Source organism: Balaenoptera physalus (assembly GCF_965194825.1).
Source record: "Balaenoptera physalus genome assembly, chromosome: 1".
NCBI classification, from domain to species: domain Eukaryota; kingdom Metazoa; phylum Chordata; class Mammalia; order Artiodactyla; family Balaenopteridae; genus Balaenoptera; species Balaenoptera physalus.
The window spans coordinates 33,757,741-33,785,196 of NC_138882.1; the positions used below are offsets into that span (position 1 = coordinate 33,757,741).

The window sequence follows — 27,456 nt, forward strand, 5'->3', positions numbered from 1 at the left end:
ATCCTAGTTCTGCTGCCCTGGCCTTGACCATCCCCCATGTCAACCCTCTCTTGAACTTTCCTCCTTGCCCCCCTAATAAGTCAGAGAGCCACTTGGTTGGGAGAGCACAAGGGTCAGCTACAGCAGCCAGAACCCCAGACCCTTCCCCAGGACTCCTGGCTGGCCCCACCCCTCAGGCACCAGCTTGGGCCACGGCTGGGACCCCAAGCACAGAGCCCCAGGCCTCCTCTGCTCCCACCCCAGGTCACCCAGAGCTGACTTCCAGCCCTGAATGCAGCAGCATCCGGAATACAGCAGGGAGGGTGCAGGGCACCATGCCCATAGCCCAGGGTGGGTTCAGGGACACACACAGACCAAACTCTCTCTCCACTTTATATACACATACAAGCAAGCCCCACCTGCACTCAGAAGGCCCGGAGAGGGCCTTCTGTCCTCCATCTTTGGCATCAATCTGTCAAAATCAGCTTTTCAGCATGAGACTGCTCACTCCTTTCTGTACAACATGAATTAAATATATTATCTGTCTTTGCGCTGAGTCACAGGACGTTCACAGTACAGCGGGGGAGGAGTGGAGGGACTTGTGGGGAAGCCAAGACCCTCCAGGGCTGCTCCTCAGGCTGAGGGGGGTGTGCAGGGGACCTGGCCTCCCCTTGGCCTCGCCATCCAAGATTCAGCCAAGTGTTGAGGAGACTTTGGGAATACAATAGGTGTGCTCCATAGGGGTGGTGGGGGGTGCCTTCTTGCAGGGCCACGGCCCTAACACTCCCAGTCCCCTGGGGCTCGGGGCTCGGGATCAAAGTCTATCCTGTCCTGTCCCACCTTCCTGTACCTCAGACTGCGGTGCTGATTCTCTCTCTGGTGACCGCCCTCTGGGGAGGCCAGGGGCACGGGGAGGCTGGTGCCCAGATAGGGTGGAGCAAGGACAGAGCCACGGGGGCTGGGAAGGAGGGGACGAGGGAGGCTGTGCCAGCCCCAGGGAGCTGGCACCAGTGTCAGGGTGACCCTGCATATCTGGGTACCGTCCTCGGGACCCTGGCCCAGGGCTGGCTTACCAGCGCTCAGGGATGATAAGCAGGAGCCACTCTCGGGAAAGGGTGGAAGGTAGGAGCTTGGGTCAGAGCTCCAAGGGCAGTGGTGCTCTACCGCCTGCCAATTTAAGGCAATCCCATTCAGACTGGGGAGACGGGCGGGCCCGGCTGAGCTGGCAGGAGTGCAGCTGGCGGGACCAGGCCACCGCTGGATTCAACTGGGCGTCCAGCAGCATACGGGGCCTCTGGCGAGGAGTGGGGAATGGGAACAAGTGGGGGATGATGAGAAGAGGGGGTGGGGCTACGACTCTCTCTGTTGCTCTGGGGACACCCGCCCTTCAGGTGGGGGTGGGCTTTGGCACACACGTTGGCACCCAGGATTCCAGGGTCCCAGACAAGGTGCCATGTTGCTTCCTGCTCTCAGGGGGGAAGAAGGGGAAAGACGTGTGGGCTCCAAGGGGCCTGAAAGGGACTCGACCAAACCTGAGGCAGGCAGGTACCCTGGGTGGGGAGGCATGGTGGTGCCCATGTTCAAGGCATAGCGCTCTGCCCAGCCTCTAGACTCTTCTGTCCATGTGGGTTCCATGCTGGTGTCTGAGCACTTTAGAGTGGGAAAGTGTCTGAGATCGCTCCCTGTCCCCTCACCTCCTCCCAGGGAAGCAGCTCATGCCCAGCCCCAGGGAAGGTGATGGAGGGGTTGGTGTCCAGGCCAAGGCCACTGGGGAGGCATGTGGGAAGAAGGGAGAGGAAACAGCCGTGGCCAGCAGGGCTGCCGAGAGGTCTTCTGGACCGGCCGTTAGCCCTCACTCCTCAGTCCTCCGAGGCCACACGGGCCCCATCCTGCCGCAGTTGTGCTCAGTGTGACCTCTCGTCCCTTGGGCCACAGCAGGGTGGGCACAGCTCAGAAGATGCTCTGCCGCCGGCTCTTCCCTCGCCCTGGAGAATGGAAGGAAAGATGTGGGACTGCAGGGAGAAGGCTGGGCCGAAGGTCACCTGAGATCAGGAGGGACGGGCATCCTCCAGAGCTACTCTGATAGAGCCAGCAAGAGCATGTGCTTGGGAGCTGGTCAGCCCTGGGTTCAAATCCCATCTCTGCTTACTAGCTATGTGAAATTGCACCTTAGCCTCCCAGAGCCTCAGTCTCATTGCCTGTGAAATGGGGAGCATTAACTAATAGTACCAATTTCAAGGGGTATTTTCGATTAAATGAGATACTGCATGGAAAGCACTTATCATGTCTGAGGCCATCAGCTAGTCTAGAAACAAAGTACAGTTCTCCCAGGATGGAGGCCAGAGAGCTCAGAATTTGCAGAGAGAATGCACCAGGAAAAGCGTGCACCTTCATCAGGGCTACTGTCAGATGCAGCGTTCTGTCTAGGGTGGGGGTTGAGGAGGGAAACGCAGGAGGAGGAAGCCTGGCAAGGAGATAGGGAAACCAGCCCCTTCCCTGCTCCCCACGGGCCCCCGGAAGACAGGCCAGTGTCAGGGAGGCCACGCCGATTCCCACGGCAGGAGGGGTTGCTGGGCCCTATCTCTGTTCCTCAAGAGGGTGGAGCCGCCTGCCCTGGCCTCCTCTAATAAGAGGAGGAGGTGGGGGAGGCACGAGCCCCTACCTGGCTGCTGAAAGGCCAGGCCCCGGTAGCCTGGGTCCTTCTGGAGCTGGATCTCCTTCAGGGAGAAGATGGAAGCAGCTGGGGTGAGAGAGGGAAAAGGCCGGGAGAGAGCTGAGTGGAGCTGGCCCTGCTCCTGGAGCCTGAGGCCCCCACACCCATCGAGCACCCCCTTAGTTAGGACTGGCCCAGGAGCACCTAACTGGGCCTTTCAGGCAGCACCTTGGATCCACAGGGTTTCCTCCCCTCGTACACCAGCTGCTCCCTTTCTCTGGTTCTGGGGTGGCCCTGCCCCCTTCCCCCAACCTCCCCTACACACTCACTGTCTTCGAGCTGGTGCACACGCTCCCCCAGAGACCGGAAGTAGGGGTGCCTCAGGGCCGCCTCTGCTGACACGCGACTCTTGGATTCGTACTGAAAAGCAGAGGGTGGGGGACTGCAGGGACCCCTCTGGGCAATGCTATTCCCATGCTAAGTTATATGACCAAGAAGGGAAGGGCCAGAGTCTAACCTGAGAAGCCCCTGGGGTCAGCTGCCCGCTCAAGCCAAGGCAGTCTCAGAACTCAGGGTCTCAGGTCTCCAGCCACCAGGAGAAAACCAGAAATGGGGTTTTCAGAGAATGACCTCCTCTTGGGATGGAAATACAGATGCTGAGGCATCTAAGATCATAGCTTTAATAGTAATATTAACATGTAATGCTAACAACTATCCTTTATCGTATGCTTATTCAAGACAGGCACCATTCTAAGTGTATTCCGTAACCTCAATTTATCCTCAAGACCATCTTACAAAATGTGAATGATTCATTCTACTTTGCAGTTGAGGAAACTGAGCCACAGAAAAGCTCTGTAACTTGCCCACAGCTACACAGCTAGGGTCTGAATTGGGGTTTGAGTTGGGAGTAAGTGCACCTACTCTGAAGTCTGTGGAAGCCAGCACTCCCCTCGGGCCTGGTGGGTGGAGGGTACGTGAGGGAGCCAGTTCAGGCTCCTGAGCCCACCAGCATGCAGGTGGGACGGAGGGCTGGGCTGGGATCTTGGGGCTTCAGCTCTCTGACTGCCTGGCCCTGGTCGGCGTGGGGGCACACTCACCAGGAGGAGGCCGGTCAGGAGGTTGATGCCATCAGTGTCCAACCTGCGGGAGGAAGGAGCTGGCACAGGTCTGGTCTATGGGGGTGGGGTGGGACGGGTGGGGCTCACAGCCACCTCCGGGAGGGACGGCCAGGCCCACAGGCAGAGAGGAGGAGTGGGGAGGAGGGGCTACCTGGGAGCATGACTGATGAGCGGCTGGGGCAGGTATCGGGGGAAGTTGTAGGCTCGGAACTCGGACAGGGCCATCACACCAGGCCACGTCTCTTCCGTGGGGGTCCCTGGGGAGATGAGAAGGGGTGGGGAGGGGTGAGAGGCCAGAGCCGAGGGCGACTTGGAGGGGTGCAAGGTAGGAGGTGGGGTCATAGAATGACTGAGTCCACCGGGGGCCCCGCCCTGTAGAGATCCGATGGGAGCTGCTCTTCCCAGTCCAGATATGCGCCCGGGCTGGACAGAGTTCCGGCGCCCCCTAGTGGTGAGAGGGAGGGAGCGGCAGGAGACTGACCAAGGAGTCGGAAGATGAGGTGCAGCTCCTCCTTGACCGTGGAGCCGGGGAATAGGGGCCTCCCTGTGGCCATCTCGTAATGGATGCAGCCAACGCCCCTGCAGGGAGCAATGGGCAGGGGCGGCGTTAGGCTGGACCTCCTTGCACCAGCGCTTCCTAGCGCTGCTCCACCACGATGCCCTGCCACAGTGACTGAAATGGGTCATGGCACCGGAGTGGGTGGCCCAGGGCTGCAGAGGCTCCTAGCACAGCACAGCCACCCACTCCAGCCTCCCTCTGGGGGCTTCTCAGGGCTCTAGGACGCTTTGATCGCTCCCCTTTCACTCTATAGGATTTGGGTCTGCATAGCCAGCACCCATGAGGGAGCTCTTCAAGCAGTGTTGTCTCAAACTTTCCATCATGTGCCCCTCTGGAAGAGAGAAGTCCACAAATCCACTCTCCAAGGAAACCCCTGCTGTAGGGCACAGCAGCCATTCATCAGAAAACTGTGTTTTACCTTTAAAGTTCGGCCATCTTTTCCTTCTACACTGAATCATACGTGCGTTAATTTTAAGAAAAAAAGTATCCCTTCTAAATTTTTCAGTAGAACTGATGCTTGGGTAAGATTCATCATATTTACTGTGGGGGCCCTCCTGTACCCTCTGGTAACCCCCTATGTACCCCTGGGCGAATATTTCAGAAGCACAGCCTAGGAGAGTCTATTTAGAGCCAGGGAAACCCCAATGTAGCTCTGACTTAATTCTATTTTCTTTTTTAATGCATCTTTTTTTTTCCCCCCCCGTAAACTTGCTTCTCTTTATTTTATTTTTTGGCCATGCAATGTAGCATGTGGGGTCTTAGTTTGCCGACCAGGGATCGAACCCGCGTCCCCTGCATTGGAAGCACAGAGCCTTAACCACTGGACCACCAGGGAAGCCCTCAATTCTTTAACATCCAGTTCAACAGGATGCCACATGGCTTTTATTCAAAAGAGGTTAGACAGTCCTTCGCAGAGGCCCTTGGGGCAGCAAAAGCGAGTCGCAGGTGCGGAAGCCCCTGCCCCACCTCCCCACCCCCACCTCCCCGCCCAGTCCCACAGCGCTTGCTTACCACATATCGATGGGGGTGGAGTACTCCGTGGACCCCAGCAGCACGTCGGGGGGCCTGTACCACAGGGTCACCACCTCATTGGAGTAGGTCTTCGTGGGCACTGACTTGGCCCGGGCCAGTCCTAGGGACAGACCCGTCACTGAACCGCCCCCACCCCGGACAGTGCCCACATCCTGAGGAGACTGCGTCAGATTCCTCCACCACCCTGCCCCAGCCCTGTGGGCTCTGGCGCTCACCGAAGTCGGCCAGCTTCAGCTCCCCTCTCTCGTTGATGAGCAGGTTCTGGGGTTTCAGGTCCCGGTGCAGGATCTTGCGGCGGTGGCAGTAGGCGAGGCCCCGGAGCAGCTGGAACATGAAAATCTTGGGGAGGGAAAAGAAAGGAAGCAGTGCAAGGTGGGAGCATGGCCCACGGAGGGGAGGGGGGAAGGGAGGAACCCTGCGCCTCTTCCCCGTGGCTGGGACGGCGATGGGGACAAGACTGGGTGGAGGTGAGGTACTTGGAGAGCTACCTGGTTCTCCTGCCCGCGTGGAAGCCGCATCCCGGGCCCCATCCACCCCAGGGAATCCCATCCAGAGGGCAGGGCACCAGGTACACAGAGGAGGCAGGAGGGTGGGGGAGGAGAGAGTACCCCAGCCGGGGAGCTGAGAGGCGCCACACTGGGCCAGGAAGCCTGCCTGTGTGGGGATGTATGCACACAGAAGAGGTCATTCATCCCTCTGAATTTCCCCGGAAGCCTCTCTTCACCCTGGCAGGTAACTCATGCTCCCATTTGACAGATAGGGAACCTAACGCTCAGCGGTAGAGCGTGGAGGTCCATGACACGGAGGCTCTTACCTTGACGTTGTGCATGCTCATGAGGTTTCCACAGTGGTCCAGATACTGCTTCAGGTCACTGTCCTGGAACACAGGGCCTGGCTTAGCGCTCGCCCTGACCTGACGCCTGGCCAGGAGCCCTTCCCTGGGCAGGGCCCAAGCCGAGGAGTGGGACAGGTCCCTGGCTCTGAGCTGCCCCTAAGCCTGGGCCCTTGGGCCATTCCTGCACGGGAGCATCTGAGAACCTGATTCCAGAACAAGGCCTGGGCCACCCCCACCCTCTCCCCCCCTCACCCCTACCCCAACTCACCAGGTATTCAAACACCAGGGTGAGGGAGCGCTCCGTGTGGATGAGGTCATGAAGGGTCACAATATTGGCATGTTTCAGGTTCCTCAGTAAAGACACTATGGGGAGACAGGCCTGCCTGGGTCCCTTAGGCCCCATATGCCCCTCATACCCTCTCCTCCTGGGATCAGCCTCAGGAGTCCCCATTCCAGCAATGACTCTTGGCCCCCACGCTGCCACCAGGGCTCAGGCCAAGAACCCCTCCTCCCAGAAGCCCCAAGACTACAGGACCCTAGGATGCTGTACCCTCTCGGATGGCAGTGCAGGGCGCGCCTTCCTCATGCTCCAGCCGGATCTCCTTCAGGGCCACGAGGTTCTCTGTCAGTTTGCTGCGCCCTTTGAAGACTGTGGCATAGGTTCCCTGGGAACAAGAACCCCAGCAGCCCAGCCACATTCAGGCCCCGCTCTCCTCTGTCCAACGTCCTCCTCTTTGTGCCTCTGCTTGGGCCGTGACTTTGGCAGGACCGCCCTTCCCTACCCCCCCTTCACTGAAATTGTTTCTTCCAAAGCGCACTTCTCTGTGAAGCTGTCCCTAACTCCTTCCCGGTCAGAAGGAACTGTCCTTCCTGTAAGCCCCCAGCAGGCAAGGTGTCCCTCTATTATAACACCAGTTTTGTTCTTCCTTATGTTCTGTTGATGTTTACATATAGGTCTCCTCTGGGTTCCTGGAAGGAAAGGGCCACATCCTCCTCCTCTCTGTAAACCACTGCCCACCCCCAGCCTGGAACACAAAGCCCAGCACAGTGTTTACGGAAATAGCTAATAATTACACAGCACAAAAGCTTATAGTGACCTACTCAGTCCTCACAACACCCTATGAGGTAGAACAATTAGGGATCTCCATTTGACAGAGGAAGAAACCAAGGCACAGAGGGAGGTCACATAGCTCACACCAGGCCACGGAGCTGGTAAAAGGAGGAGTTGGGATTTGATCCCAGACAAGAAATATTTGCAGGAAAAAAAAGACTGGATTCTGCCCCAGAGCCCATCAGCCACTCCATCCTCATGCCCTCCTCCAGGACCTGGGCCCACCTTAACACCTGCCAAAGGCTGGGCCAAACTGCATGGCAAGATCTGTGGGACAGGGGTAGCATGACTGCAGATTGGGGAAGGCTGGGGAAGACCCTGTTCCTCCTCCTAGCCATCCCGCCTGGTGGCCTGGAGAACACCCAACCCAGCCTCTTACCTCCCCCAGTTTGTCCAGTTTCACGTATGTTTCCAGTTTCCCAAAGCCGATATCTGACTGAGAGGGAGAGACATAGGGTCCTGTGAGCTTGAAGGCCCCAGCAGTCCCACATAGAGTACACCTCCCCACCCCCAGCCTCCAGGTGGAAAGGGAATGAGACCCCCCAGGGGGTCTGATGCTAGCAGGGTGAGGGCAGCCCCAAATCCTCCCCCTCCGCTTCTCTCTGTCCCTGTGATACAGGAGGGAGGCCTTGGAAGTGTGAGTTTCTTTCTCCCGTGGCAGTGGCGGGTGCAGAGCCCAGGGCTGTAGTCCTGGGATTGCCACAGGCCTTTATCACCTGTCTGTCTACATCCTGCTCAGAAGTCCCTCAAGGGCAGGAACTGTGCCTTTTTCTCCACTGTACCTTGGGGGTCCAGTTCAGAACCCACCTCCCTACAGCCTCTCTCATCAGCACACTTGCTCCAGCTCAGTAGTACCCAACCCTTAACAATACAGATTCCTGGGCCCCACCACCCAGAGTTTGATTCTGTAGGTATCTGGACTGGGGACCAGAATCTGTGTTTTGTAAGATGCTCCCAGGGAAATCTGATAGGCAGCCAAGACTTGGAAACACGGGCTAGCTGGTTTATTGACCTCACCCTGGTGAAGACTCTGGAACCCAGAGGGGGCTTGGAGCTCAGCTCCAGCACTGGTGGGGCTCAACTAGGGAATGGAGGTTGACCAAGAGCACCAGCTATGGGAATCCTCTCGGCCAGCAGGTGGCGCCAGAGGCCCAGAAACCTCCTTGGAAACTGCAGCAGGCCTCAGCTAGGACAGGCAAAACCAGGACTGACGTCTTGCAGGGGAGAGGGTGTTCCACCCAGGCGACCTCTGACCCTCTTGGGACTCACCAGGGAGGCACGGCGGGACATTCGGGTGAGAGGTTTGGGCAGGTCTGGGCTCTCCAGCTGCAGCTTCTGGAGGAATTCCTGGGGCAGACGGATGTCCATGGGCAGAGAGAGCCTCTTACTGATGTCCTGCAGTGGCCAGGATGAGACAGGGGTGCCAGTGTTTGCTCCAGGGTAGCTAGGGCTGTGGGACCCTCGCCTCTGGCCCTGGGCCTGGCTTTCCCTGTGAACAACCCCAGCGGGACTAAACTGTGAGGCTGTGAGGCTTCAAAGATGTGCTGAGACATACATGAACATCCAGGGGTTGCTGTGTGACCTTAGGAGGTCCCTTTCCCTCTCTGGACCTCAGAGTCACCATCTGTAGAATGAGATTCCTGCAGACACTGCGATTCTGTAAGCATATTTTTCACACACTTGGGCACATGTATGTGGGTCATAAGACCAATAGTCAAATTGTCTCGCCCTTGCTATGTACCAGGAATGTCCTGAGCACGTGGCATATATTCTCATTTAATCTTCTCGATGACCATTTTAACACAAGGAGACTGTGGTACACAGAGGTTGCATAGCCTGCTCAAGGTCACAGAGCTAATCAATGGCAGAGCCGGGATTTGAACCCATGAAGTCTGGCTCCAAGGCAACCACCTTCCTGGGCATACATTTGTGGATGTGTCGTAGAGCCTGGAGCCCCTCACCTCCGTGGAGAAGCGGCGCTGGTTCTGCCGCCGGTACTGCATGCCAGGGGACAGCTGCCCGGGGTCCTCCCCTCTGTCTGCGGGGGAGAAGGTGCTGGACTCTGGCTGGGGGTCTCTGTCCAGAGGACGGAGCTGCAGGCCTGAGACGGAGAGGCATCAGCCACCCTCCCTGCCTCTGCCCCGGCACAGGGGTGGGGAGGAGACTTCACTCTGCCCTTCCCGGACCAAGGCCAGCCCCAAGGCCAGCCGTGCTGTGTGTCACGGTGTGTCAGGGAGGGTGAGGAGGGGCGGGGGGGATGCCGGGTGGGGAGGGGCGGGGGAAGGGCCCCAGACTCCTCACCCTCATTGCGCCGGTTGTGGAGCTGGTTGAACTGCTCTGTGAACTCGGCCAAGGACTCCTCGATGGTCTCGGTGCGGGGCACTGACAGGGAGAAGCGACGCTTAAAGTTCTTCATTTTGTTCATGATCAGCAGGCAGCAGGCCGCAGGGTCCTGGGACAGAAGTGAGAAGAGCGGGTGAGAACACGGCAATGGGTCCAGTCGACACCAAATGTGAATTCTGGGTCTTCCCATCAAGCTCTGTCGCCCCGCACTCAGGGGCCAGGGTTGCATCTTCCTAACCCTCTTCCTCCTTGGGAATCTCATCCCCCCAGGATTCCCTGTCCCTGGGGAGATATTCACAGGGAATATTAAGGAAGCACAGCAAAGTACTGCTCATAATAGCAGCTTGATGTGCCAACAGGATCCTGAAGGCCTCCCCAGGGCCAGATGGTAACCTTTTAGCTGCTGGAGGTCTAGAGAGTTCTGGAAGGAGGCCAGGGGTGGCAGGGAAGACACCAGAACCGGGTGGCCCTAGGGCCAGCAGCTCTTTATCAACTTGCATGGAGGAGGCTGAATATGTCAACAGCCAGTAAGCCTTACTGATTGATGCCCATAAGCTGAACATAGCTTAGCCTACACCCTTGTAACGCAGTCTGGTCCAAACCCCATTTCATCCTAATATTGACACCTGGGAGTCCCTCTCCGGCTTGTCCTGGATCCCCAGGAGACAGGAAAAGAGAGGAAAGGGACAAGGGAGAGGATGTATGCATCTGAGCTGGCCCAGCCCCATCCCTCCTGCTGAAATATGGGAGGTCAGGAGCAGTTGAATGTCTCAAGGGAAAGACAGAAATTTACCGGAAACAGACAGGGCCCCCAGGGAGGGGAGGCTGAGCACTGCCGGCCCCTTTCGCACCAGAACCCCAGCAGGCAGGGTGTCTACTGCAGAGAACATGATGAAGGAGAGGGGTGGGCTGCTCTGCTCACCTCAGGGCCCCCTCCCCAGCGAGAAGAGGTTCCCTCCCTGCGGCTCCTCAGCCCTCTTGCCCCCTGAGTGAGGGGACACCCGCTGGCCTCCCAATGAGACTTGTGCAACTGCTTCTTCCCATAGACCCTTCCTTCTCTGTTCTGCCCTGAAAACTCAGAGTGGGGCTGTCATGCCTTCCCTTCCCTTTCCCCCCTTCCCCTCCCCTCCCCTCCATGGTTTCATAAGCTCCCAGTGTGGCCACCCCCTCATTTCTACTCTGCCTCCTTCTCCCTCAGCTACAGTGGGGCTGGCATCAAGAGGCCTCACAAGGGCCCCCACCCACGCCTGCCATGAAGCCATCAGGGCTAGCCCTGTGATGGGAGGGGGCCACCCTGCACCCTCTCCCAGCTTTTACCCATGCACCAAGCACAGCCCATTTCCAGAGGATGCTCTCAGCACTGTCACTGGCCAGTAACCAGTTGCCAAGGCAACCAGGCCCCTCCTGAATCCTGGTTTAAGGGATTATGGGTCAGTAATATGTTTACTTTGTTTATGGATCACATCCTTCTGTACTCAGCCAGCCTGGAAAGGGTCCTTTCCCTGGCTGCCCCCAAATGCAGCTAAGTTGTAGCCCTCCAGCTCCTCTGAGCCCAGAGACTGGGTATGGCCAGGCACTCCTTCATCAGGCTGGCACCTCTCAGAGTACAGGCGTTGGGTCTGCACTGCCAGCCGAGCCTATCTCTGTCAGTGGGCTATGAAGTCTCACTCAGTTTGGCTCAACAAATGAAGTGCCAAGCATTATACTAGGCACTGGGGTTAGCGGTGAGTAAAGCCTGGTCCCTCTTCTCAAGGAACCTGGGGGCTGTGAGGCCTCCTTTGATGAGAAGGTAGCTGAATGCTCTTCTTCTTCCAGCTTCCTTGCAAAGCCCACCAGCCTGGAACTTTCTTACTTCTCCATCTCCAAGCTCATTCCTGCCAGCCAACCTCAGCCACTCCTCCTGGCTCTGTGCGGTGTCCGGGCCTGTCGTCTGCAGGATTCTCATGGACAGGAAGCTCCCAGAGGCTTCCACCCACCTCACTCCTGTGCGCAGCCAGCCGGGGATGGGTGGGCATAGGGAGGCTTCATGATGGTGGCAGCGTGTAGGCTCCAGTGACAAGAGGACCTCGACACGCCCTGCCTGTTGACTCATATTTCCCACACGACAGGAGAGTGGAGATGTCCCCATCGCACAGATCAACTGTTTACAAGTTGGCTGAACATCAGCATCAGCAGGGAGTATTGGGAAACGTTCAGATGCCTGGGCTTTGCCCTCAGATTCTGGAACTGAGGCTCTGAGGATGGTGCCTGGGAAAATTCATTTTTTAAAATCATCCCCCAACCCACAAGTTGCATGGTGTGGCCAAAAAACAAACAAATGAATAAAACCCATGCCCAATGATCTGAACACTGGAGCCATGGTTGGGAAGCACCTGAGGTCTAGGTAAGGGATGGTAATCTGCCCAGGTTTCCAGATCGCACCAATGGGCTGAGATGAGGAATCCTCGAAGCTGTGGAGGCACAGGAAGGTGGAGGAATGCTGAGTGGAGCAGGAGACCCACCAGAAGGGGAGAAAATGTCTGCCCTGGACAAACCGATGCCCCAAGCTCAGTCATGGTCATCCTAGGGGGTGGGGCGACTGGGCACTTGGCTCCCTGAGGTCTGGGCTCTGCCAAGAGGGGCCAGTCACGCCCTCTTCTAAAAAGAGGCCTCCCCATAAAGCCATCCTACAGTCTGGGATTTATGGGATGGCACATTGGGTTTGTGGCTCAGGAATCCACCAGTAGCTGCCATATATCTCACGCCCTTGCATTTGCCTGTAGCGGAGGGAGAGGGCAGCTCATCAAAAGGCTTCTGTGAGGGAGGCCCCCAGTCTCTACAAGACAAAGGAGCAGCAGCCTGAACTGCACCTGCCCTCCTTGTTAGCAGCAAGGAGACACCAGTGGGACCAGGAAGCATGTGGACGGTGAAACTGGGGACAGCTCACTTGAGCAGGAATGTGGAGCCAAGCAATGCGGACGATGGGAACCGGCTGCTCTGCACCCGGCCTGAGAAGAGACTGAGAGGAAGTGGCTGTCACTGTAGCAGGAACGATGGCGGTCAGATGTAGGGATGGACTTCCTGAGGGTGGCAGGGGAGCAGGCGGCAGGGGTGGTGACCATGCAGAGTGGACGCTGCCCTCGGATGGGGACAATTGGGGCCTTGAACCCGGCAGGGTCTGGGTGTGACAGGGCAGGCTGGGCAGTGAATGGTCTGTTGTTCCCTACCTCAGGACACAAGATGCCTCTGTGACTTCTTTCTTTGGAGAGTCAGTTCCTCAGATTTGAGGGTTAGGGGGGAAGGGCAACAGGAAAAAGGCCTGTTACCTTCGTGCCGTCTGCCCCTCACCCCCATCTGGGAATAGAAGGGCTCAGTGTGACCCAGCCTGAAGCCAGCCTAGGGCTGGGCACAGTGTGGCCTTTGTCCCCAGGGCCAGGGAGCCATCTGGGGCTGTCCCCGGGCAACTGGTGCCAGGGGAAGAGGGAGATGGGCGTCCAAGGACGCTGGCCTGGCCGGGTGGGGTGGGGGAATGCTGAAGGAGAAGTCCCCCTCAGGAGCTGCAGGGGTGGGCAGGCAGACCCCCAACCAGGCCTTCCCTCCTGCCCAGGTGAGTCCATAAAGTTCTCGGCCTACCTCCCATCGCCTCCTCCTGGGCACATACCAGCCAACCCAGCACTTCCTGCTGGTGCCAGAGAAGCAGGTAGCACAGGAGGAAGAAGGAGCCAGGCCGAGAGGAAACTGACACTTGCCCAGAGGCCGCTATGTGCCCCGCGAGAAAGGGCTGGACTCCTGGAGTGTCAGCAGGAGCGGGCACTCACAGAGCCCCCATTCTAACCCTCCCTGGCTCGCCCGTGGAGGACAACGCGGCTCCCAGAGGGGAACTGACTTGCTCAAAATCATGCAGCAATTTCCTGGCTGTTGCTAAGTACACAGACTCAGTGACCACATTGCTCCTTTCTTCTCCTAACTGGAACTCCCCCACTCTGCCCCTCCCTGTGGCCTAGGCTGTAAGTGCGGTTTTCTACCTTGCAGGTCTCCTCCACTGCCACCCTGAATTAAAGTCAGACAACCCCAGCTTCCAATCCCGTGCTACCACTAGCAGGCTGATGACAGCGATTCAGTGACACCATCGCTCATAGCTTTGGCTCTAGTCTTTCATTCAACAATTATTTATTGAACATCTGCTACGTGTCAGGCACTGTTGTTGACCCTGAGAATCCACTTGTGAACAAAACAGACATTAATTCTGCCCTCATTAATCCTGACACTCTAATGGGGGTGGGGAGAGGCAACAAAGAAAATAAGTAAATAAAATATACGGCATGTTACATGGTGACAAGTGCAACAGAGAAAAATAAAACAGGAAAGAGGGATGGGGTGTGAGAGGTGGGATGTTGCAGTTTCAAATAGGGTGGTCAGGAAGTCTTCCCTGAGAAGGTGACATCTTCTGGGAAAAATTCTGAGTAGGCACTGGGGGGGGAGCTAGTCATACAGAATCTGGGGGAAGCAGGTCAGCAAGGGAACAGTAGGTGCAAAGGTCCTGAGGCAGAATTGAGTTTGGTACGGTCTGGGAACAGCAGTGTGGCTGGAGAAGAGAGCTGGTCATGTTGGGGCCCCTTGGGATTTGGGAGGGTTTGCGGGGATGAGTGATTTGATCCCATTTAGGTTTATTTTTTTTTTTTTAATTTTTATTTATTTATTTCTGGCTGTGTTTGGTCTTCGTTTCTGTGTGAGGGCTTTCTCCAGTTGCGGCGAGTGGGGGCCACTCTTCATCGCGGTGCGTGGGCCTCTCACTATCGTGGCCTCTCATTGCGGAGCACAGGCTCCAGACGCGCAGGCTCAGTAGTTGTGGCGCACGGGCCTAGTTGCTCCGCGGCATGTGGGATCCTCCCAGACCAGGGCTCGAACCCGTGTCCCCTGCATCGTCAGGCAGACTCCCAACCACTGCACCACCAGGGAAGCCCCCATTTAGGTTTTAATAGGCTCCCTCTGGCTGCAGCAGGGAGCTTGGTCAGGAGGTGATGGCTGGGGGAAGCGTAGAGCAGTGGAGGTGGGGAGAAGTGGCTGGATTCTGGGTATATTTTGAAAGTGGAGCCAGAGGGATTTGCGGACAGATTGTATATGGCGTGTGAGAAAGGAGTCAAGCAGGACTCTGAAGGGTTTGGCCTGAGCAACTGGAAGGATGGGCGGCCATTGTGGGGATGAGGGATGGTGGGATTGGAGGTCTGGGTGGGGTTTTAGGCATGTGTTTCATGTCCAGTGGATGTCTGAGTGGGGATGCTGAGTGAGCTGACACAAGGAAGACACCCAGAAAATGTTAGCTCTTTTCTCCTTTTCTTTTTCTCTCAACTTCCTGCACAGATGTAAAAATGTACCAGAAAAGAGGCCCATATAAAGCTCATCAAACACATCCCTCACAGACGTTCTTATAGCCCATAAGGCACTTTGAAGCCTTGGGACGGAAGAGGAACAGGGAACAGGGAACATGGTTGGCAATCGGCAGGCCTGAGCCACCAGATGGAGAGGGAAAGGCCAGGTAGGAGGGGTCCCCCTAATTATTGACTCAACTTGGCAGGGCCACGTCGGGCAGGGGACCTGGGCCTCCTAGCTGACTGCTCTCATCCACGGGGCAGGCCAGGCCGGCCCACGGGCCCATCATCCAGGTAGTGCAGAGGTGGCCTGCTGCTCCCCACCCCCTGGACAACCTCTGCCAGGCCCCAGAACTAACACCTGCCTCTAGGCTGTGACCCAGACCGGGAGACCATGGAGGCAGAAAAGGAGATGGACAGAGCATCCAGGGAAGCTGGGCCACAGCCTCCCTCTCACAGAAGTTTGGCTGCAGACTGGGGCAGAGGGCGGAGGTCAACTTCACATCCTAACCTCCAGGAAGCCAGGCTCTGAGATTCCTCAGAGAACTCTTTGAGAAGCCCCTTTGCCTTCCTCCTGAATAAAGTCCCATTCACAATAAAGCCTGCAATCCAAGGTCCTTCAAGACCTGCCCTCCCGTTCCTCTCGGGCTCTGCTCTCCCCACTCCCCAACACAGCATGCAGTTCAGGTCCTGGGTCTTCAGAAGCTTCCCAGACCCCCTAGGACCACAGGGTGCACATCTGATGGTGAAAGTACATCATCCACAGGATCACAGTGAGGACTTTCCTCGTGCCTCCCTCACCAGGGGTGCTTTGATTCCTGTGCCTAGTGCTGGTCACATACAGCAGGCCTGGCTGGCTGTTGCACCAGCACATGGAGCACCTACTGCATTCCAGGCACGTTAGATACTTTTTCAAGTCCCTCTTTTTGCTTTGTTTTCTTTTCTTTAAGCGCTCAGTCTCTGTGAGTTCAGGGACAGGGGAGGAAGGATGTAACTTCCAACTGCCCACTTTCTGAAGCCCAGAGGGTCTGACCCTTGGTCCCAAAGGCTGACCACCAGCTAGGATCCTTATGACATTCTCTGCTGCCCACTTCCTGCCCCCACCTCAGCCACTCAGCCACTCAGGGCCTTTGGGCAGGTTTCAAAACAACTAGAGGCCACGGCTGACCAAGTCTGCAGACGTCATGAGCTGAGACTTCAGAGACACTCCCTCCTTCCAGTAGAACTGTGCCTGCAGGGAGCCAGCAGATACCATCTCTTCCTTCATCCTCTAACTGACCCTGCCTTGCACAGCTTGAAGCTTTAGTTTCCCTAGTTTGCGACAAACCTCAGGAGAAGCCAGTCACCGCATGACTGCCTGGAGCTGAGAGGCAGTGGCAGAAGCAGAAGCAGAAGCCCTGGAGCCCTCATCACTCACCTCATTCCGCGAGCTCCGGCCTGGATGAGAGAGGCTGTCAGCCTGGGGCCTTCTGAGTGGCCAGAATCAAGGGGACAGATAGGCCTGCGGCCACTCTGCCAGTGAACAGATGCTCTGGACACAGGGACAGAGCTCAGAGAAGATTCTCACAGCCCCTGTTGGAATGCAGGAAGCAGGCAGGGAAGGCCTTCCAGGAGCAAGCAGGACTAACCTGCAAGAAGCCGGTCAGGAGGCGAAGCGTCTGGGGCTCAGGGTGGCCCCTGCCCTGGACAAATGCACCACCAGCCTCCACGGCATCCTACCTGATGCAAAAGTCCCGCAGTGAGGGCCACGTGCTGCCCAGGCCTGCTCTCCAAAATCCTCTACAGTTTGGAGTCATGGAAGATGTCCCAGCTCTCCCACGTACTAGCACTATGACCTGGGAAGACACCCATGCCTCAGTTTCCTTGTCTGCTAAATGGGGATAATGCCTAACCTCCTATCCAATTGCCACTGGCTGCGAGACCTAACTTTCCCAGTTGCTTTCTGATGATGTCACTTCCCTATTTTGAATCCTTCAATATTAACGCCACCCTCAGGAAAAAGTCCAAACTCCAGTGGCCAGAAGATTAGGCCTCCTGTGTTTTGACCCCTGTCTCCTCCTTATCTCAGCTCTCACCCCTCCCTGGGGGGTCCAGCTTTATGAAATGTACTTGGCGTTCTCAGGGTAAACCACACTCACGGCCCACATGAACCTTCACTTGGCCTGGGATGCCCTTCCTCATTTTTCCCTAGGTAAAACCGCTGCCAAACTCAAGTGTTGCTTCCCCTGGGAAGCCGCACGTGGCCACCGCTCCTCCCTCAAGGTAAAATGAGATGCTTCCAGAGCAGCCTGTGCACATTTGTGACTAGATGGTGATGTCTTCATGGCAAGAGCGTGGTCTCAGGCAGCTCTGCTTCCCCAGCGCCTCATGGTGGAAGGAACCTACCAGGTGCTCGGCCAGTGTTTGTGGAATGAATGAACACACGGCTGAATTAGACCATAGCCAGTGCACCATAATGACTGGTTCAAGCCTCTTTCCTCTGTAGACATTTAAACCTTAGGGTCATTGAAGACAAAGACCTTTTGGCACCTTGAACCCCCAGAACACTCTGTCTGTCTGTGTGCAGACCCTTCCACTCTCAGGCAGGCCAGGGACCTGTTTCTACGTTTATCTTCTCCTTGTCAGGCCAGCCCCACTCTTAGCAGGTGGGACTTGAGCCCACGGGGATGGCCTGGCCCTGCCCTCTTTCTGGGCACACTAGAGCAAGCCCGGGGGTCCGTCAACCAGCCCTGGACTCCCTAGGACATCTTTCCTCCTCGGTTCTCCTGGCTTTCAGTGGGAACTGGAACCCAGGGACCTGTGGGCCAGGGACAAGGGGAAAGCCAGCAAAGTGTTCCCATCTTCAAGGCTCAAGTCAGGCATGACCTCTTCCTGGATGCCTTCTATGATGCACCTCATGTCCTCTCTAGCCTGAAACCCTGCTGGCCCAGCCAGGTGGGGGCCCCTTGTCTGTGCTCCCACGACATTCTGGATGTCCCCAAGTAGCACCCTTGGCTCCCTGTACTGTAACTGCTTGTTTGTCTGTTTCCCTAGTTTGCCTGCGGGCTTGTTAAGGGCAAAAACTGGGTCTGACTCATCATTACACCCCCATGTGCCTGACATGGGGCCTGGCACCAAGCAAACCCTCAAATGATCAGTGAGCAAATCTATGAAAGCTGAAAATTCCTGGTTCTGGGAGCTATTTGGAGGTAAGAGGGCTGCCAGGAGACTGTCAGTTGCCCATTGGACTCCAAGCCTCATCTGTAACCTAGCCCTCCTTCTCCAGCCAACTCTTCCCCATGGCAGTGGGGGGAGCGTGGGCTGGGGCAGAGGGGGCAGCTTCCTGACCAGCAGCTACTCCCCCAGTGAGGTCTGTGGAGGCCTCAGGGATGGCAGGTGCCACAGCACAGTGAGGGATGGACAGGGGATGGAAACAATCCTAAAGAGAGGTACCAACTGAACATGCACCGAGTTGGGGCCTCCAGGGCTTGTGGAGAGGGGGCTTGGCAGACCTTGGGGCCCTCCTCATGGGCTCCTATCCCCTAGGGGCAGACTTCCAGGGCCTCACAGGTCAAGTGCACTACCCAGGCTCAGACCTTGGCCTCAACCCCTACAGATGACCCCTCCTGACCAACCCCCCCCGCCCCATTGGTGTGGGCCCCACATCAGCCCTGCTGATACTCTGCTCTTTTTGGCTTCCTGAGGCTCAAGGAATGAAGTCACGTATATCATCTTCTGGTATTTTCTTTTCAGCCTTTTCTGGAGACCCAGCTAAGGCTGGCCTGTAATCTTTGTGGAGGCTCTGGATTTCTAAGTGATAAGATGGGACAAGGTGCCCTTCTGTCAACTGTGGTCCTGGCCGTGCATAACATCCCAGACCAGAGGCTGGAGCAAGGAGCCAGCGCAGGCAAGATCTCTGTCTCCCATGTCTGCTTCCAGACCAGGCCTGCCTCACCTCCCAGACAGAGAAGACCCTTTTCCACTCCTCTTAGCAGCATCCATTAAAGACCCTCAAGGAAGGTCCCTCACCTAGTACCCAGTGTTTTTAAAATTCCAGAGTCTGGAACCTCTTCTTAGGTCTTTCTTCCTAAATCCCAATGGAAATAGCTCACAACTGTTTCCTCTCTGTTTGCTTAAGGACAGATGCTGATGCCCACCATCCTCTATTCCATCAATAGGAGGAGAAATAAAGGCATCCAGGTCACCTCTCCTTCAGCCTTCCCTTGTCCAGACTGAAGAACCTGTCATGGGATCTTTGTTAACATCTCTTTGGTTTTCTCGCCATGTCCAACTTTAGCAACAGAACGGCAGGGGCCTTCAAGCTCTGGCATCCCGGGGGACTGCTCAGTCTCATGAGCAGGGAGGGCAGGAGGGGAGGGTTTCCCAGCACCTCCAGACCACATTTCTATTTATACTCCACTCCCAGCCCTCCACCGCCACTAGTTTGGCCCAACAACGCCAGGCCCACATTCTGAAGGACCCTGGCCAACATTCTCCATCCTTTAGGGCAAGCTGGCTTCCTCACACTCCGCATGGCCTCCCTCTCACCAGGCTGGGCCCAGGCGGCCGCCTCGGCCTGGACCACCTCCCTGCTCCTCTCTGTCTCCAAGGCCCCCTCTGGGATGCCTCTGAACATCCTGCAGTTGTTCACCTGTTCTTTAAACGTCCCGTCAGCGGCACCCACCACCCAGAGCTCAGGGGTGGCGCTGGTTTCTCCTAGACCCTCTCTCACTTCACAAGTACCCACTCAGCACCAGGCACTGTCCCAGGCTCTTGGCTTGTCTTCCCCTCCCCCAGCCTTCTGGTTCTCCTGCTTCTTTCTCCCTCCCTTGTCTGGTGGACTTACTTCCTCTACCTGTCCCTGAATGTCGGCGCTCCTGAGAGTTCCCTCTTTGGCCCTTTGTTCCTCCCCATCTACACTCATCCTGGTGACCTCATGCTCTCCTGTGGTGGAAACCACCACCCATGTGCTGATGACTCCCAGATCCACAGCTCTGGCCCCACCAAGCCCCTGAGCCTCACACACACAGGCCCAACTGCCTGCTGGGCATTTCGGTCTAGATGTTCCCCTGGGGTCTGAGATCCTAGAATTACCCATTGGGCCTAGGACAGTCCCCGAGACAGCAAATAGTTTGAGATGTGTACTTAAATGAAAAGGGCATTTGTGTACAACTTGTAAAAGCTGTACGTGTGCTAGATATACATGTGTCATACCTGTACACTATATAAATACATGTAAATACACTGTATATAATCCAGAAGGATATAAATATATATATGTGTGTGTGTGTGTGTATATATATACCCACACAGACAAACATATATATATTCCAGAAGGATCTAAGTTAAAATGCTAACAGTAGTTATATAACAGGGTAGCAGAATTATGGGTGATTTTAATACCTTCTTTTTGCTTATTTGCATCTTCTAATATTTCCATAATGAACATTCACTACTAATATTAAAAGAAGAAGTAACGCTTCTTTTTAAATGAAAAAAAAAGTATTTTTAGGTAGATTCCAGAACGATTTAGTGCAAACTTTGGGAGAACTATGGTTTTCTTGAGAAGGGTCGGCAAACTTTCCTGTAAAAGGCCAGACTGTCAGTATTTTAGGCTTTGTGGCCATATGGTCTCTGCCATTATACAGCTCTATCCCCATAAAGGACCCACAGACAAGATGTAAATGAATGTGTGGCTATGTTCCAGTAAACCTTCACTGTGGACATGAAAATTCGCATTTTATGTAATTTTCAAGTGTCACAAAATATTACTTTCAACTTTTGAATTTTTCCCAACTACTTAAAACTATAAAAATCATTCTTAGCTCATGGGTCAGAGTAATATAGGCTGGATTTGGCCAAGAGCCATGGTTCGCCAAGCCTTGCCCTTGGGCATCAGTGCCTGCATGGCGTTAGAATCCGGCACCCACTCCTTTGGGAAGTACTTATTTTCCTCCTATCTGACAAGGAGGAGGTCTTCCAGGCCTTTCTCGCCCGCTGAAGCTGTGGCAAGGACCAGCGGCCCTGGCCTCAGCTGGGGGAAGGCCCTGTGCTGCACAGTTTGGGGGATCAGAGGCAGAGTCCCTCCTGGGGTCTCTGAGCACAGCTCACCTTGCCAGCAGGATTGGCAAAAGCTGGAACCACAAACCAGCCGTCCTGGACGGAGCTCTAGAAATCCCCTAGTCTGTGTCCTCGTTGGGTGAAGAACGGAAGACTCAGAAAGGGGAGCGAGCTGCCCAAGGCCACTGGGTTGATGGGGCAGAGCCGAGACTAGAACTGAGGGCTTGTGACTTTGAGTTCCATGCCCTTTCTGCTCCCCCAGGGTTGGAAGGGATGGCAAGGACCTGGCCGGAGACGGCATTCCCCGCACCGGGCACCATTATCAGGGAAATCAGCAGCCCACTGGAGGGCTGCCTTGCACAGGGAAGGAGCCAGGCAGGTCTGGCGTCAGCCCAGAATGTGGCACCCAGCCCAGCCGTGGCAAGGGGTGCTGCCAGCTGGGCTCCGTGCCAGGAACAGGGAGGGGCTCAGGGCCCCCTTTCCTGGCCTCAGCCTATGCCCTGCTGGCAGAGGGGGTCTAGAGACCCAGCACCGCTGATGTCATGAGTGTGATGCCCTCCAGTGCAGGACCTACCACCTACCTGCTTCCAGGCACTGGATCCTGCCAGGATGTGGGGAAGGATAGCCACGTCCCCTCCTGGGCCTGGTCACCCAGCAAGGATCTCCTTTGCTGGGTGGCTAGGGCCAGAGGAGAGAAGGAGCCCCAGTTCCTGAGGGGATCCCCAAAGGCAGGAAAGGGGAGGCTCCTTTAGGGAAGCAAGGTGTGAGGACAAAAATCATTCTGGAGATTTGCCAGAGCTTCCTACAATAATGATAAAATGGAGAGGGCGCTCAGGGTAAGGGAGGGTAGAAATGCTTTAAGAACAGAGTTTCCTGCCCGACTGGGGGCCTGAACCCTGGTTTCTACAGGGATCAAGGAGCGGCCAGGGTCCTGAGAACTGCCAAATGTGGCCACTAACTCCGTCTGCCACTACCCTCGATAATGACACCAGGCAGGGCAAAATTCAAGGAATATTGTGGACATTATCTCATTGGAATTTTCACAACCACATGAGGTAATACTATTACTCTCTCCATTTTCTAAATGAGGAAACTGAAACTTGGGTGAGCAAGTTCCTTCACCTAAGGCAACCACTTACTGAGCGACAGCGGCAGGATTTGCACTGACCCTGGAGTCCATACACTGCCCCCACCCACGGTGAGCAGGAGACACTCCACACACAAAAATGATGAACACACCAGCTGGCCACTGTCGGGTCATGCTGTCTACACTGACCCCTCTATTTCCAGGGAAGACTTTATTTAATGTTGGAAGGGTGGGGTGGGAGCACAGGGTGAAACCATTATCCAGAGTTCCAAGAAAGAGGGTCTCACCGCTGTCCCTTCAAAAGTTCGGGCCAATGTCTCCAAGACCAGGGTGTCCTGTCTCACCAGGGTCATTCACGCTGTCCGGAAGCCTCAAGACCCTTTTCAGTTCAAAGGCAATTCTCACACCCGCCTCCTCATTGCTCCTCCTCTGCAGACAGAACCGTGGAGATTTCAGGAGCAGATGCGCTCTCCTTCAGACAGGAGGTCTGGCTGAGATGCACCTACAGATTTCCCTCTTCCTGGTCTGCTGCTGCGCCACTGGCCAGCTCCTGCCAGGCCCAGCCACTGGCTCTGTCATGATCCTGGGTCCCAGACCCTCTGCCTGAGCTGCTGGGAGTCCAGCCTCAGAGCTGGGTTCCGTGTGTGCGCACACATGCGCTGTGGGGACCAGGACAAGACCTTGGTTTGCTCCCACCCCCTGGAGATGGGAAAATGCCTACTCAGCAGCTAATGCCAGGAGGGCAAAGGGTCCAGGGTGGATGGGGGAAGAGAAATGTGACTCACACCCAACGGGGTGAAGCTAATCAGGTGAGTCTAGATCCAGGCCAGCCACTCCCTCCCGGACAACAGAGCAGAACAGGGACTGCAATTAATTAAGTACTGGAGGAGGGTCTTCTTACCCCAGGGAAAGGAGGCCCTGCCAGAGGCCCTCAGAGAAGGGAACTGTTGGGTTTCCAGGTCCCAGTGCCTACCTCACTCATCCTAGAAACTGGGATAGAGGGGAAGGTACAGTCCCACAGCACAGGCTCCTGGTCCCCTCCAGGCAGGTTCTCATCCAATTGGTACCCCACCCCACCCGCCATTCTCTTACACAGAGCCCTCCTCCCCAACCTGGAGGAACAGGAAAGATACTGTCTAAGGGCCCGGCCTGATGGCATTAGGAAAGCCTGCCTCCGTCTCTACTGAAAGCCAGGCACAGTGCGATAACTAGGAATTCCCTTCCAAATAACAAACACAGCTACCGGTTATTTAGCATTTGCCGTGTGCCAATGCATTACTTCATTTAATTCATGCAACAACTCTCCTTATTATGATCCCCATTTCACAGATGAGGAAACTGAGGCTGGGAGAAGCTCAAGAGTTTGCTGGGGAGAGAGAAGTCACACAGCTAGTATTGATACTTGCAGGAGCTGGGCTGGCCCTCTCCTTTAGGCCTCAAACTCAGGGAAGGAAAGAAGAAATCTGCAGAGGGATGGATGGAGATGCTGGACAAAAGTCCAAAACAGGGTGACCCCAGAAAGTAGAGGCACAGTTGGAGTAGGAGCTGGGAGAAGCCAAGCCAGGCTCTGCCCTATAGTATGGGGCTTGTTTGCCTGGGCACAGGAAGGCCAACTTGGCAGAGGACAGTCTGGGTCTGTCGAGAAAACAAATGCAGCCATAAAGGCAGCTTATCTCCTCAAGGCCCGGTGGGGAGGCTTCCAAGGCAGGCAGCTCGATCAGTCCCATGAGATCTTAGACCAAAAACCTACTTGTTCCTCAGACCGGGTACCCTCTCTCCTGCAATCCATGGAGAAGCTTGGTCCTGCCTGGCACAGGATAAGAGGGAGCCTGCTTACTGACAGCACCAGCCCCATCCTTCCTTCTCCAAGGACGGCTACAGAACCAGACAACTCCAGAGTAGGCTGGCATCTCCCTTGACAGGGCAGGAACTAAGAGACAGGGGCCTTGAGGTCAGACGAAGTGGGCTGGATCCCACCTTTGTGGATTTGGGGAAGGTTGGTATCTCAGAGTCTTTGTTTCCTCACCATAAAATGAAGATAATAATACCTACTTCATAAAGCTGTCTGACACACTACTTGGCACCCAATCAATAATAAATGCCCAGTCAAAAATAAAATCAATAAACGGTAGACACTGAGGCATTCAGAAATCGGATGTAACTTACTGTAGTCTACTCTGGCTCTGGAAACCCCAGTAACTCTGGGAAGAATGAAGGCTCCTGGTGGGCGTGCGCGGCCAGCGGGGAGAGTCCCAGTGGGCAGTGAGGTTGCAGGGCTGGGGGAGGTCAGCCTCACAGGCTCCTCAGGGGCACAGGAGGTTGACTGGGGCAGGGTAACCTGAGACAGTAGCTCTGCTGTGGCAAGGTGACCCTCTCTCCAGAACACCTTCAAGATGCATACCCAAACCCAGGAGCCAGTGTTGCCTGGGGCCATCTTCGCCTTCCCCCAACCCTAAGCAAGGTGGTCCCAGCCCCCTGCCCAAGGCAGAGGAAAGGTAGGGGATCTCTGAGGACATGTCTGTCAGCCAGACATTCCAGGCATCCTCGTCCTCGAGGATTCTACTCCCTCAGGCCAGTGTCGGGGAATGTGCTGTGTGCCCATGCCCAGTGGAAAACGCCACACGAACATGCCGAATCTCACAGGGCGCTGACACAGGAGGGGCAGGCTGGTGGTGTCAGTGAGTCACAGGGCCCAGGACACAGTTGGGGAACTGCTGAGGGCCGGGCTGGTGGTGGGGCTGAGGTTCTGGGAAGCTGACCCCCACTCCTCACAGCCCCAACTCTCCCACCCTTGCTGTTGGGAAGGGGTTCAGAGAGAATCAGAAAGACGTCACTGGTGCCTAGCAGGGCGCTGACCCCAAGCACAGAAGATCAGTTACTGTCTCAACAACCGGCCTCCCACCACAAGGCCTGCAGACAGCTCCAGAAACCCCCGCCCCTAACAGGGAGAGAACAGAGGCTTCCAGCCAGAGCGGACCTCAGATTTCTGATTCCTGATTGTCTCCCCCGAGACAGGAGAATCCTCAAGCCACATCTCCTAACAGGCCACCCACCCTTTCCCACCGCTGCGTTAACCCTTTGCCCGCTGCTGCTGGGTGGGGAGGTGGCACTGCCCCTTTGGGCTCCCGGGTGGGCAGGGAGAGAAGAGGCGCAGTAACCCCCAGAGGCCCCCACTCAGCCCCCCCCCACAACCCTCAGCGCTGGAACCTGCAGGGCTTCACGTGTCCTGTCCTTCCACCTTCACCCCAGGGCCCTGGCCTCCCACCCAGCCCCAGCCTGCCTCTCTGGAAAGTTCACCGGAGCCCAGAAAGCCCTTCAAGGCGGGATCTGGTCCCACACTGGCGGATTCTCCCGTTACCGGAGACTCCTGACCCTTGCCCTTCCCAGAAGGAAGGGAAGTGAGAAAGCGCCTGGTTCCCGATGGGGTGGAAAACTTTGCTTCCTAGGAGCCCGGAGGCCAAAGTGAGTACCGGTGGAGACTCCCGGGAGTGGGGCGGTGGGGTGGGCGGAGGATCTGAGAAGGCAAAACAGTCCTCCCTCCTAAGCACCTGGAACCTGGGACTGGCCTTCGCAGGGCATCGCCCACCCCCCAACACTCTTGTCCACTCGCCTCGTGATCTCGGACCTCCCCATGTCGCTCCGGTATTTCCCTCCAACCTCTCGCCCCAGGGCAAAAGCAGAACGGCGCCTTTAAGAGCCGCTCCGCTTACCTTTGCTCCGTTCACCCGGCGCCGCGGTGCCCCCTCCTCCGACCTCCCCTTCCTCCCCCGGCGCGCCGCCCGCCCAGCCGGCCGGACACAGCGCGCCGCCCGCGGGACTCACCGCGGGTGTCCTGGGGTCCGCGGCGCGCCGGCTCCAGCCCGCGACGGCCGGGGTGCCGCGGGTCTGGGCGCCGTACCCTGCGCCCTGCTGGGGTCCCTGCCCGGGCTCGGGGCGTCTTCCCCAGCTCCGGAAAGGTGAGCGGCTCCCCAGAGAAGCTGCAACCTGAGCTAGAAGAGGAGGAGGAGGAGGGAGAAGGGGAGGGGAAGGGAAGGGGTGGAGGAAGGTGGGGAAGAGCAGGGAGGGGGAGGAGGAGGAGGAAGGGAAGAGCCCGGCCCCCGCCAGAGTTTTTCACACGTATAAGTTGACTCCTCCCCCGTCCCTCCCGCCCTGCCCACAGCCGCTGCCAATCCCCAGGGCTCCCTCTGCCCGGGTGCCCACCCCTTTCTCCCACTCTGGGAACCAGGGTCCAAGTGCCTCTTCCGGTTTCGTTCCTAGGCCTGGCTTCTACCAGCCCTCTGGGACTGGCCCTGAGAGCCTTCACTAGGGGATGAGGCCCTCCGGATTCACCCAGGACTGGGGCCAGGTCACGGGGTGATTTGCTGAGTGTCCACCCCTAGGTGTAGCCCTTCCAACCTTCTGAGTCTGAACCTGGATCCCAGCACCTGGCACCCCAGGAGCTAATGTGCATGGCCAGGTCCTGTTGGTCATTTTCGCCCTTAGAGTTCTTGACAACAGTATTCCTGGCAGGGCTGTCCCTCTGTCCTGTCCAGTGGAACCTGTCACTTACCTTTAGGTAAGTAAAGGTATTCATCACTCCCACTTCCTACCCTGATGAGTAATGCAGTTTGTCCTTTTGGAATTAAACCCCGCAGGCCAACTGAGAATCATCCAAGAAGCCTTACAGAATAGCTAGTGCTAGTCCAGCTTTCATTTTAGAGAAGGAGAAACTGAGACCCAGAAAGGATGTTGGATTGGCCCAAAGTCTCACAAGGTTAGTGGCAAGCCATGATTAGGATCCAGGCCAGTGGCCTCTCCTCCTCCACCTCCACCATCGGACTTAAGGGATCAAAGGAAAACTGGGATGGAATGAAGTGGCCCCATCTAGGCCCCTCCCAGCCCTGCTTCCTCCTGAAGAAGAGATGGGCACCAAATCAGGGAGGTCTGTGGCCTCTGCCCTGCCAGTGGACATGGCCTCTGCAGTCTGGGGGCCCTGTCAGGGGTCTCTTGAGGAAGGGTAGTCTACAGTGGGGATGTGTTTCTGTTGAACCCTTTCTGACGATTGATCAAAAGTGAATGCCGGGGGCTTCCCTGGTGGCGCAGTGGTTGAGAATCTGCCTGCCAATGCAAGGGACACGGGTTCGAGCCCTGGTCTGGGAAGATCCCACATGCCGCGGAGCAACTAGGCCCGTGAGCCACAACTACTGAGCCTGCGCGTCTGGAGCCTGTGCTCCGCAACAAGAGAGGCCGCGACAGTGAGAGGCCCGTGCACCGCGATGAAGAGTGGCCCCCGCTTGCTGCAACTAGAGAAAGCCCTCGCACAGAAAACGAAGACCCAACACAGCCAAAAATAAATAAATAAATAAATAAATT

The 27,456-nt window shown here is 56.4% G+C and overlaps 1 protein-coding gene and 1 long non-coding RNA gene across 8 annotated transcripts; one reads left to right on the plus strand and one right to left on the minus strand.

The window, feature by feature from the left end:
• Positions 1-490: 490 nt before the first annotated feature.
• Positions 491-26,197, minus strand: CDK18 (cyclin dependent kinase 18). 7 transcript variants are annotated; one of them, XM_082462152.1, is made up of 16 exons: positions 25,927-26,197; positions 9,589-9,739; positions 9,249-9,325; positions 8,557-8,682; positions 7,667-7,723; positions 6,727-6,841; positions 6,445-6,539; positions 6,156-6,218; positions 5,557-5,680; positions 5,321-5,441; positions 4,232-4,329; positions 3,902-4,007; positions 3,730-3,772; positions 2,962-3,052; positions 2,642-2,696; positions 491-1,964 (listed from the first exon to the last, which is right to left on the minus strand). In XM_082462152.1, the coding sequence occupies exons 2-16, from the start codon at positions 9,710-9,712 to the stop codon at positions 1,832-1,834; spliced, it is 1,428 nt and encodes a 475-aa protein (XP_082318278.1). In that variant the 5' UTR covers positions 9,713-9,739; positions 25,927-26,197; the 3' UTR covers positions 491-1,831. The 7 variants fall into 7 exon arrangements, 6 of the variants coding, with proteins under 6 accessions (XP_082318278.1, XP_082318280.1, XP_082318276.1 ...); XM_082462154.1 differs by having other exon boundaries at positions 2,642-2,719; XM_082462150.1 differs by having other exon boundaries at positions 9,249-9,388.
• Positions 25,972-27,456, plus strand: LOC309661041. Its single transcript, XR_014263819.1, has 2 exons — positions 25,972-26,060; positions 26,739-27,456. It is a non-coding gene; the product is annotated as an uncharacterized lncRNA (long non-coding RNA).